General features: G+C 34.4%; 1 protein-coding gene and 1 pseudogene across 1 annotated transcript in view; one reads left to right on the forward strand and one right to left on the reverse strand.

The window, feature by feature from the left end:
• FBXL17 (F-box and leucine rich repeat protein 17) overlaps positions 1 to 12,401 on the forward strand; it is a 574,971-nt gene that overhangs the window by 36,986 nt on the left and 525,584 nt on the right. Inside the window, exon 4 of the mRNA XM_077139013.1 lies at positions 11,502 to 11,633. Within this exon, the coding sequence (XP_076995128.1) occupies positions 11,502 to 11,633 (132 nt within the window). The remainder of the gene's footprint in view (positions 1 to 11,501; positions 11,634 to 12,401) is intronic.
• LOC143665518 (calmodulin pseudogene) lies at positions 4,196 to 4,534 on the reverse strand (annotated as a pseudogene).

Here is a 12,401-nt window from a genome sequence, read left to right on the forward strand (position 1 = left end):
TTTTCAACCTTCTGCCTTTTGCAGATTTCCAGCTTCATTCCATTATGATCAGAGAAAGTGCTTTGTATAATTTTCAGTGTTTTCAATTTATTGAGACCCAACATGTGATCCATCCTGGAGAATGACTCATTAGTACTTGAGAAGAATGTATATCCTGCTCTTTGTGGGTACATTGTTTTGTAGGCATGCTCTTCTATCAAATTATTCAAAGTTCTCTGTTTCCTTATTGATTCTCAGTCTAGATGTTCTATCTATTGTTGGTAGTAGTGTGGTGTATTGAATATTATTGTAAATATGTCTGTTACTCCCTTCAGTTTTGCTAGTATATTCCTTGTGTATTTTGGGGCACCCTGATTAGGTGCATAAATATTTACGATTGTTATTTCTTCTTGTTGGATCACCTCATATTAATATGTAATGTCCTTCTTCATCTCCTATAACACCTTTGCATTTAAAGTCTGTTTTTGTCGATATTAGTGTAGCTACCCCAGCTTTTTTTGGAGAACACTATTTGTGTGGAATCTTTTTTAGCCTTTCACTTTCAACATATTTGTATCCTTTGGTTTAAGGTGATTATCTATCATTAGCATATAGATGGCATACACACACACACACACACACACACACACACACACACATTTTTATCCTTTCTGCCAGTCTGTATCTTTTGGTTGGGGAGTTTAACCCATTATCATTCATTGTTATTACTGTAATCACGGTACTTACTTCAACCATTTTAGTCTTTGGTTTTATGTGTCACATCTATTTTTGTCTCTCTTTTTATCCTTTTAGTTACCTTTTGGAATAATCTTCATTTCTGTACTTCCCTACAAGCCTCTCTCATCTATTTTTTCCTTTCAGCCTGCAGGCTCCCTTTAGTACTTCTTGCTTGATAATGGACTCTGTTTTTTTACTTTTGAATATCTTAATCTGCCCATCTCTTTTTTTTTTTTTTTTTGCATGGGCAAGCACCAGGAATTAAACCCGGGTCTCCGACATGGCAGATATGAATTCTGCCACTGAGCCACCATTGTACTGCTCTTCCTATCATTTTTGAAGGATAATTTTGTTGGATTGAGAATTCTTGGCTGGCAGTTTTTCTCTTTCACTTATTGAACTATGTTGTAGCTCTGTCTTCTTGCCTCCTTGGTTTCTTTTTTTTAGATGCAATTTTATTGAGATATATATTTACATACCAAATAATCATCCAGTGTGTACAATCAGTGGTTCACAGTGTCGTCATATAAGCTGTACCTTTGTCATCACAGTTTGTTTTTGAACATTTTCATTACTCCAAAAACATAAAAGTAAGAGCAAAAGTAAAAATAGAAGTGAAAAAGAACACTCAAAACATCCCATACCCCCATTAATTAATTAATTAATTAATTTTTCTTACTCATCTGTCCATATAATGACTAAGGGATTGTTAATCTCAAGGTTTTCATAATCACACAGTCACACCTTAAAATCTCTATAGTTATTCATTGATCTTCAAGAATCAAGGCTATTGAATGACAGCTCACCAGTTTCAGGTATTTCCCTCTAGCTACTTCAACACACCAAAAACTGAAAAGGAATGTTTATATACTGCATACGAATAACCTCTGGAATGACCTCTCAACTCTATTTGACATCTCTCAGCCACTGAGACTTTATTTTCTTTCATTTATATTCCCCTTTTTGGTCAAGAAGTCTTTCTCAATTCTCATGATGCTGGGGCCAGGCTTTTCCCTTGGAGTCATGTCCCACATTGTCAGGGAGATTTATACCCCTTGGATTCATGTCCCATGTAGGGGGAGAGCAGTGAGTTCACCTGCAAAGTTGCTTTAGAGAGAGAGGCCACATTTGAGCAACAAAAGGGATTCTTTGGGGGGATTCTTAGGCATACTCATAAGTAGGCTTAGCTTCTCCTTTGCAGGAATAGGTTTCATGAGGACAATCCCTAAGAATGAGGTCCTGTCCCCTTAAATTGGAAGTCCCTAATGACTGCAAGAATATCAGGTCTTCCTCATGTGGGGAAGTTTAATATTTCCACCTTTTCCCCCAGTCCCTCCAGGGGATGTTGCAAGTGTTTTGTTTTGTTTTTTTTTTTTGCATTGGCAAGCCCTGGGAGTTGAACCCAGGCATTATAAGCAAGAATTCTGCCACTGAGCCACTGTCGCACCATCCTGCAAGTGCTTTTTAATCTAGGATGTATTGGTTCCATGGTTTCTTGTGAGAATTTGGTGCTTAGTCTTATTGAGCATTCCTTGTATGTAATGAATCACTTTTCTCTTGTTGCTTTCAGAATTATCTCTTTCTGTTTGACATTCCATATTCTGATTAGTGTCTTGGTTGATACTCTATGAACATTTTATGTGGGTGGTGGACAGATTGTTGCAGCATTAAGAGATTTGAACAATATCAACAAAACTAGGAAATACACTGGGTATAATGATCGATTGACTGTCCATTGGCTGGATAATCTGGAACTTTAGCACATTTATGGCTGGGATGATGATGATTATGGGTAGATGTGTACTCATGCAGAGGCATTCCTTTTTTGTTCTCTTGCAACTTTTTATTTTGAAGTAATTTTGACCCTAGAGGATAGTTGCAAAAATAATACAAACCAGAAGTGTAAGTATAGTTCAGTGGTAGAATTCTCACCTACCTGCGTTCAGTTCCTGGCCTGTGCATGTCACCCCCCCAAACAATAGTTCAACAAATGATGCTGTAGTAATGGTATAGTCACATGGAAAAAGAATGAAGTGTGACCCCCATCATACAGCATACAAAAAAAAAAAGGAAAAAATTATACAAGCCCCATATAGAGGACTCCAGCATACCCCATTCCACAAATAACTAGATCTACTAATTTTAACATTTGGCCACTTTTGCTTTATCATTCTATCTATCTATCCATTTATCTATCTGAATTTCTATTTGTTTATTTTTTAAATATTTGAAAGTAGTTTGTATACATCATGGTCCTTGAACACTTAATACCTCCATGTACATTTCCTAAACATAGGATTTTCATTTATATAACTACCTCAAGTGCATTTATCAAGTTTAAAGAATTTAACATTTATCAAGTTTAAAGAATTTAACAATTATATAAAGCTTATAGCCTATATTCCAGTTTTTTTTTTTTTTTATCTGTCTCAGTAATGTCCCTTCAGGATCATGTATTACATTTAATCGTCATTGTCTCTTTGTCTCTTTAGTTTTGTTTTTTTTTTTAACAAATTAATTGTAGAAATGTAATATAACATAAACATTCCCTTTTTTGACTGTGGTAGCCTGGAGGCTTAAATTTAACATCCTAAGTCTGTAACAGTCTTATTTAATTTAATATCAACTTATCTTCAAGCATAAGCAAACTATGTTCTTGCACCCCTTTATATAGTTCCTGTTGCAAATTATATATTTATATGAGTCTAAAACCATTGATTAATCTTTACGTTTATACATTTGCCCGTTAAATCTTGTTGGAAGTTTAAAAATGGAGTTACAAACAAAAAATACAATAATATTGCAATTTATATTTGCTCATGCCATTCCTTTACTAGATATTTTTATTTCTTCTTTTTGGGGGTAGGGATAAATTGTAAATTTTAAAAATTGGAAAACAAATACACAACTTAGAATGGATTTGAGGCAAATTGTGCCATGAACAGATTTTCTTTAGGTGGTTAAAGAAATTTTAAAAAACAAGTAACAATAAAAGAAGATGTTTCTCACATTGGATAAGCAGTCCAAAAAATAGTATATGAGTACCTGGCTAATACACCTGTTTTGCAGTAGTGCAACTTTACGTACATATTGTTGACTGTCCATAGTTCATGCAGAGTTACAGCTCCATACTTCAGTAACAACACGCTGACAGTTCCTAAAGAAAACGTCTCAAAAAACAAAAGGTATAACCAGATGTTCCCTCATTTGGCCAACTCTAAGTTAAGATATGCAGAAGAGCTTTAGATATATTCAGAGTTAGTCACATGTAACATGTTACTTGAGAACTTTTCTAAAATAAGGTTTCTGGAAAATGATAGTAAGGTAAGGGAAGAAAACCTGTAATAATGAAGTCCTAATTACTACACATGCAGTAGTAGTAGACAGTAGGGGGAGACTTTTCACAGATAAATTACAAATAAAGAAAAGGAAAATAAACAATTTTGTACAATAAATTTAACAATTCTGTATAATATTTTCACTTTGCTATCATCATTTGTACTAACTTCATAGTTTACTTGGTCATCACCATCAATATCTGCTTCCCTGATCATTTCATCAACCTGTTTATCTGTTAACTTCTCTCCAAGGTTTGTCATCTCATGGAGGAGTTCTGCTGCATGAATATAGCTATTGCCATCCTTATCAAACACATGGAGTGCTCTCTAATTTCTTCTTCAATGTCTATGTCTTTCATTTTCCTTGCCATCATTGCCAGAAATTCTGGAAAATTAATTGTACCATAATCATCAGCATCTTCTTCATTAATTATGTCCTGTAACCCTGCATCTGTGGGATTCTGCCCAGTAGACCTCATTATAGTTCCCAGTTCCTTTGTTGTTATGTTTCCATCACCATCCTTATTAAGTAGTGAAAAAGCTTCTTTAAATTCTTCTGTCTGTTCTTCAGTCAGTTGTTCAGCCGTGTTGCATGTGCTACCACTCTCCCAGATGTGAGATTGTCTAGTGTTCTTATCTTTCAACCTGAAGACCCCCTTAACATTTCTTGTAGGGCTGGTTTAGTGGTGTTGAAGTGCCTCAGCTTTTGTTTATCTGGGGATGTCTCAATTCCTCTCTCCTTTTTGAAATGCATTTTTGCGGGATATAAAATTCTTTATTGACAATTTTTTCTTTTCACTCAAAACATGTCATCCCACTGCCTTCTTGCCTTCATGGTTTTTGACAGAAATTCACATTTAATCTTACTGAAGCTCTCTTGTGCATTACATATTGTTTCTGTCTTGTACTTTCAGAATTCTCTTTTTATCTTTTGCATTTGGCAGTTTGATCAGCATATGTTGTGTGTGATAGCAGTGTGTCTATTTGGGGTTATCCTGTTTGGAGTTCGTTGAGTACCTTGAATGTATAAATTTACATCTTTCCTTAAGTTTTTAACCATTATTTCTGTAACTATTCTCTCTGCTCCTTTCTCTCTTTCTTCCTCTTCTTCCATGCCCCACCTCCACAGTGCATATATTGGTATGTTGATGGTATCCCCCCAGGTTCCTTAGGACCTGTTCACTTTTCTTCATTTTCATTTCTTTCTCAGACTGGTCATTTGTCTTATCTTCATTAATTCTTTCTTCTGCCAGATCCAGTCTGCTATTGACCCCCTCTAGGAAATTTTTAATTTCTGTTACTGTGGTCCTCAGTTCTGTTTTGTTCTTCTTCATGAATCCTATTTCTTTATTAATATTCTTTTTGGATTTTTTTTGCTGTTTCCCTAATGTCTTTTAATTCTTTGCCCATGTTCTCCTTTAGCTCTTTGAGTATATTTAAGATCATTAAAAAAAAAATTCTTTGGTATGTTCCAAGTCTGGTCCTCCTCATTGATAGTTTCTGATGCATTAGTCTTCTTCGCCTGGGCCATCACGTTTTGTTTCTTTTAGTTTTTTACTCTCTTGTTGAAACCTGGACATTTTGATATTTTACTGTGCTATTGCTGAAATTTAGACACATAAGGCATCTGTCCCTTAAGCTTGAATCTAGCTAATGTTAGAACAGAATTACTTGAATGTCAGGTAAAATAAAAATAAAAAAGGAAAAAAGAAAACACTTTTCTCAGTCTTTGCTGATTGGCCTTTGTGAGTATTCTCTTTGAAAGCTTACTATACAGTGAATTTAGAGTGTAGCTCTAGGCAAAAGCATATGGCCCTTTCTGATGCGCATATGATCTTATGCGCATGCATCGTATATTGCATATGATCTTATATATGCGCATGCATCTTATATTGGGCTTGTGTTTGTGGCCCTAATAATTCCCTCATTTATATGGTTCCACATATCCCTTCTTTCCTAGAAAACTGTTTCCTCACAGTCCCAGGTGCTGTACTGTAGGCCCCCCAGCCAGCAACCATTTGCCTCAGGCACGTGTGATTTAATGTTCTCCAGTATTCTGTAGGAGAACTCTGAGCTGCTTCTACACTTAGGGCTGGGGGAGACATTAAATCTCAGTCAGCCCCAGCTGCTTGCTAGGGCAGAGAGGATGCTAGATGAATGCATTTTGTTTATTGGTGGGGCGCCCTCCCCATGGGGCATATAAAAACTCAAACACTTCGGCAGCACAAGTGTACCTCATCTTTGATGTGAAGTGGGGCATGTAGAGCTGCCAACCTCTGCCAGAGCAGTTGGCCTTCTGAGGTAGAAACCAGCCATGATATCTTCCCTCGCTCTTTTGGACCCTTTGTGCTGTATAAATAATAAAATGGTCATTTACTGAGAGTCCATGTTGTGCTTAAGCCTGTATTCCCATGATGCTCCATGTAGCAACTGGCTCCACATGGATAGAGTCCAATTAATCTAACTCCTGGTTTCTTCACTGGTTAGTCTTTGATTATTAAACTGAATATGTTCAAGGCTGAGAGATGGCTGCTGATTGTTTCTGTGACTTCTGTAATACTCCACAGGAGGAGCGATATTGGAGAATCAGCATTTTCCTCTCCCATATCTGTTTGTAATGCTTTTTTTTTTTTTTTAATTTATCAGTTTTAGACCATATGTGCTGTTTCCTTGCTATGGAAGATGAGGGTTTAGTTCACTTATACATCTTTCCCTGTCTTCTATCATCTCATCTTCCCAACGTAATTCTGTTGTAATTCTGGTTTGACTAGTATTCAGTATTTCCATTTTACAACTATGTACCTTTTTATCCCCTTTCTATTGCATTTTGTTTTTGTTAGTGTTGATAAAAGGATTTTTCCCTCTTTGTTTAATTAGTTTAGTCTGAACACTAATGGAGCTAAAGTTTTTCTTAGTTGTGTAGTATATCTTTGTATAGATACTTAATCAAATTTACTTTCTTAAAGTAGATTTGCCTGGGATTGTCTGAAAGTTCCAGTCTGGACTTCTTGTGTACAAATATTGTTACATTAGTGATCACCTTAGTATTATACCTTCATCTTGCTGTTGGGTTAGATTTCCTATAACCTGGACTTCATGTCTTTTAGTGTATTCCCAGGTTTTGTGTAACTTTCAGAGAAAGTATGTGTGGAAAGTAAATCTTCTGAGAACTTGCATGTCTGAAAATATTTCTATTCTGCCCTTATTATTAGCTCATAGTCTGAATACTGGGTGTAAACATCTAGGTTACAAATAGTTTTCTGTCAAAATTTGAGGGCATTTCTCTTTTTTTTTCTTTTTTAGAGCTATTGTTAAGTTTGATACCTTTTAAAATTTTGATCTTTTATATGAAATATGTTTCTCTCTGGAAGACGGTTGACTCTTCTTTAATACCCATACTTTTGAAATTGCATGATGATTTGCCTTGCTATGGGTATGCTTTTATCATTGCGCTGGAAACCTGGGTGAATCCTTTCACTCTGGAGGTTCACATCCTTTCATCCTAGAAATGTTATAGAATTATTTCTTTGAATTCTTCCATTTTCATTTTATAAACTTTCACATATCTGTCATATTTTCAGCAGTATGCTTCTGTTCCTAGTTATGCATTGTGTACCCCCCATTGAAAGACCCTATGCTTAATTCCCCCTGGATAACTTCAGTCTTCTGCCATTAGGGAGAAAGGACAATGCCACACATGCATTAAGAGGGAGGGTAGTTCTGAGAAGTTAACTACTTTTTTATTAAACAAGTTTATTGAGATATAGTCCACGTATCATACAGTTCACCCATTTAAATTGTACAGTTCCATGGTTTTTAGTATATTCACACACATAATAACCATAGCCACAGTCAATTTTCATCACTCCCACAAAGAAACCCTGTATATTTAGCTGTTACTCCTAATCCCTGCTTCCAATCCCTTCCCCTCCCCCCAACCTCAGGCAACCACTGACATTCTTTCTTTCTAGAGTTCTCCGTTTCGGACATTTCATGTGATTGGAATCATATGTAGTTTTTTGTGACTAGTTTCTTTCACCTAGCATAATATTTTCAAGATTCGTCTATTTTGTAGCATATATCAGTACTTCATCACTCTTATGTGATGTTCCATTGTATGGATATATATATATGCATACATATACACATACCACATTTTGTTTATCCGTTCATCAGTTTGGACATTTGAGTTATTTCTGGCTATCATAGATAATTCTGCTGTAAATATTCATGTACAACTATCTATGTGGATATATGTTTTCATTTCTTTTCTGTTTATACCTCTTCCCTTTTGTTTTGCTTATGAAAACATTATTTTTCTTATGGAAGCTTGGATCATTTCATAGGACTCTTTACCTGCTCCCAGAACTGCTTGGTTTTGGGAGATAAAACAGATTCTAGATGAGGGTAGGAAGGAAAAGGGCTTTACTCTGTCAGGAAGCTTGTATTTATTGAGTGCCTTCTATTAGGTGGAACTGGGAATGCAAAAGTAAATGAGGATAGAAACCTCCGCTCTCAAGGAGCTTGTAGTCCAGGTTGTAGTGAAGGTTTAACTATTGTTTTGCCTATTTGCATCCATCACCCATTTTTATAATTTTCATCAGGGAAACCATTCTTGCATTGCTTCCTGATTTCAGAGAAGAAGGAGTAACCCGGTCCTGGGAAGTCAACATTGCCTATCCATAGGCCAGGTTAGCTACTTCTTAAGCAGAGTTTCAAGAGTTCTGACATTTTTAGCATCGACTTCACCATTACTGCCAGACAAATGAGTCGATTGGGGAATCTCCAGGGGTGATAAAGCTGCTTCTCTGCTTTCCTTACTGTTGGCTTTGGATTCAGCTTTTGTCAGTCTTAAGTCATGTGCCATTGTACATTTGTTCTACCTATACATGTGCATCTTTAACATTTTAATAAATAGGATGTTAGAAGATCTAGTAGTAAAGAGCATGATGACTAGTAATGAGCATAAATGTCATTTCAAGGCATTTTTAACAACAGTAATATGTAAAATTATCTTTGATTTCTATTGTTTGCAAAGTCACAGGTATTGCTAACCTATTGTAGGTTTTTATTGTTGTTTACATTAGTAAATGAAAGAAAGGTTAAAATTCAGTTAAGGATAGTATGAAAATAAAGATGCATTCTTTTGCCCATCCATTTTCCTGGTATCCCTTACTGCTATCCGTGGATCCAGTTTAGAATCCCTGAATTAATTGGAACACAGTGGTAAATGAGGCCATGGTCATGTTTCCTATTTGTCCATTTTTCAGAGGCTTTTTTTACAGTGCGCAGCCCTGATCAGCCTTTTCATTCAGAGCTATTTACTATTAACTAAATGTAAGACGGAATGTAAGACACTGGGCACCAGGCATACATTAATTAACAAAACAGAGAAATTTCTGATTTTCATCGAGCTTTTATATTTCTAATGGAATATATGATTGGTTAAAGCATAACCTTCATTAGAATAACATAATTTGTATATATCATCACCTTTAGAAAAATAACAAATCATTTATTTTCTGAGAATATCATTACTTTATTTGAAACAGAACTTGCAAGTTTCTTTTTTTTTTATGAAAGTAATGATTATTTTTAAAAATGAGAAAAGATTAATAGGCAGCAAAGAAAATATAACCCACATCCATTATTGAACTGATCAGACATAACCACTGCTTAATATTTTGGTATTTATTTCAACATTTTTTTCTATGCGCAAAGATACATGTATGATTTCTCCATAAATATTGGATTGCACTATAAAACATATTTTTTCAAGTATGTACTTCAGTTTTAATGTCTGCATAATGTTCAATTTTATAAATACACCGTAATTGATGCTGTTAGCTTGTTTCCTATATTTTACTATTTTTTAAAATTTTTGCTAAATTCTCAAGCTAAATCTTACCTCTTTTACTTTATTATTTCAACATTTTCTTATGATAATTTTCAAACATATGGGAAATTTCTAAGAATTTTACAGTGAACACCTGTATACCCACCACCTAGATTCTATAATTAACATTTTACTGTACTTACTTATCACATACTTCTCTAATATCCATCCCTCTTTAGTTTATATTTTGGATAAATATTTAGAAGCTGCACCATAGAGTTTTCAGGCATGTTTTATGGAGTATTTTTACTTATGTTAAGTTGCTCTCCAGGAAGATTTTTTAGTCCTCATTTTGCAGTCTTACTCACAGTATGTAAACACACTTTCTGAACTCTTGCCAATACTGGGTTTTATTATTTTTAATATAATGATTTTTTTCAAATTTTGATAAGTGAGCATGATTAAATAAAGGTGTTTTATTTCTAAGGTGACTTTTCATATGGAATATTCATAAAACAACTGTTTTACTTTGCCAATAAAGTTTCACAGATACCACAAATGGGCTGGCTTTAACAACAGGAATTTATTGGCTCATGGTTTTGAGGTTAGAAGAAGTCCAAAATCAAGATATTGGCTAGACTTGCTTTTTCTTCAAAACTGTAGCATTCTGGTGCTGTCTACTGGTGATCTCTGGGATTTCTTAGCTTTTATTTCTGTCTCCTATCACATGGTTTTGCCCTCTTCTTTCTCATTTCTGTGACTTTCTGGTTCTTTTTATTAGACCTTTGGTAATCTGAATTGAGAACCTTCCTAATTCAGATGGGGCATACCTTAATTAAAAATAATATCTCCAAGAGATCCAATTTACAATGGGTTTATGGCACAGGGACCTGGATTAAGACTAAGAACATGTGTTTGTTGGGGTACATATCCTACCATATCAGCATTCATTTATAGTTTGCTTTGATTACCTGATCTAATCTGTACTATATATTTGAAAAGAAATTAATCTATTTTTGTGATGCTTAATGTGTTTTAATGGGAACATTATTTTTGTCGATTAACTACTTAAAGGACAGTTGAATTTTCTTGATCTTGGTTTCTGCTTTATAGTGTGTACATAAGTAATCTAACTAAAAAGTTGAGGATGGTGTATCCAGAATTTTTTCCTTTTCTTGAGAAGTGAGCCTATGGAGAAAGGTGATTTGTTAGGACACTCAAAAAACAGAATCTCTAAATATTCGTTCATTTCTTGGTCCTTTGTTCCACTTATTGGACCTATGTCCGAGTCAGTGTAACACAATTACCAATGTAAAGAAAGACTCAAGTGAAATAAAGATGTAAAGTTGAACTCTTAAGGAATCTAGGCAGCTAGATGGGCATGAATTATGAGGTAGTTAAAGCAAGGAGATAGATTGGAAGGTGAAAGGTTTACAAAACATGGTTTTATGTTACAGATGCTTAACATTGTCTCTTATTTTAAAAGTAAATTACAAATTACTATTTGTTAACTCAGATATGGCAATTTTCAAGAAACTTTATGGAAATCGATTAGAAATGTGTTGCCTTTATTCTTTTCTGAGAATTCAGCCAAATCTCTCTGTTTACAGCTGGGCTCAAAATGCAGAGAACTCAAAGATATTCACTTCGGCCAGTGTTACAAGATCTCAGATGAAGGCATGGTTGTCATAGCTAAAGGCTGTCTGAAATTACAGAGAATATACATGCAGGAAAACAAATTAGTAAGTACTTGTTATCTTCCCTGTTTATCTTGTTTCCAACCTTTGAGTTGTCTGAACTTTGTTTATAAATTTTTTTTCATCTTATTTTCTTTTGGGCACAGGGACATGCATTAAGACTAAGAACATGTGTTTGTTGGGGTACATATCCTACCATATCAGCATTCATTTATAGTTTGCTGGTTGAAAACAAATATTACTTAAAGCAAGAATCCTCTCAAAGCAATTATTTTATAAATTGATCATATAACTAAATAGGTTATATTTAATATGTGGTATTTGAGTATTAAAAATTCTTCATTAGCATATGCCAAATTCTTTTTAAAATTCTGATAGTGAATCAATTCAGGTAAATTAGAAAAGAAATTAAAATTTAGGGGCCAAATATAAGTATGTGGTTGGAGTTTCTTTGAAATTTCTTAGGGGTTATAATGATTCTAAATAATTAGGGTTTTTTTTCCAGGAAATTGTACCGTTATGAAATAAGGCTTTTTGCTTAGTATGGGGTTTAATACATTGGAGAAGATAATCCTGGTAGTAACATAGATTTCATATTTTAAGTATACATGTGTAAATAATTCACATTTAATGTATTTTATTTAATATATTTGAAATCATTTAATTTTGCTTTATATCATTATTTTTATTGAGATGTAGTTTATATCTCATAAAATTCTCCCTTTTAAAGTATGCAGTTCAGTGAGTTTTAGTTTATTCACTAAGTGATAGAATCATTACCACTATCTAGCTTTAGAACATTTTTATTACCTC

The sequence above is a fragment of the Tamandua tetradactyla genome, chromosome 21, assembly GCF_023851605.1.
Source record: "Tamandua tetradactyla isolate mTamTet1 chromosome 21, mTamTet1.pri, whole genome shotgun sequence".
Taxonomy (NCBI): Eukaryota; Metazoa; Chordata; class Mammalia; order Pilosa; family Myrmecophagidae; genus Tamandua; species Tamandua tetradactyla.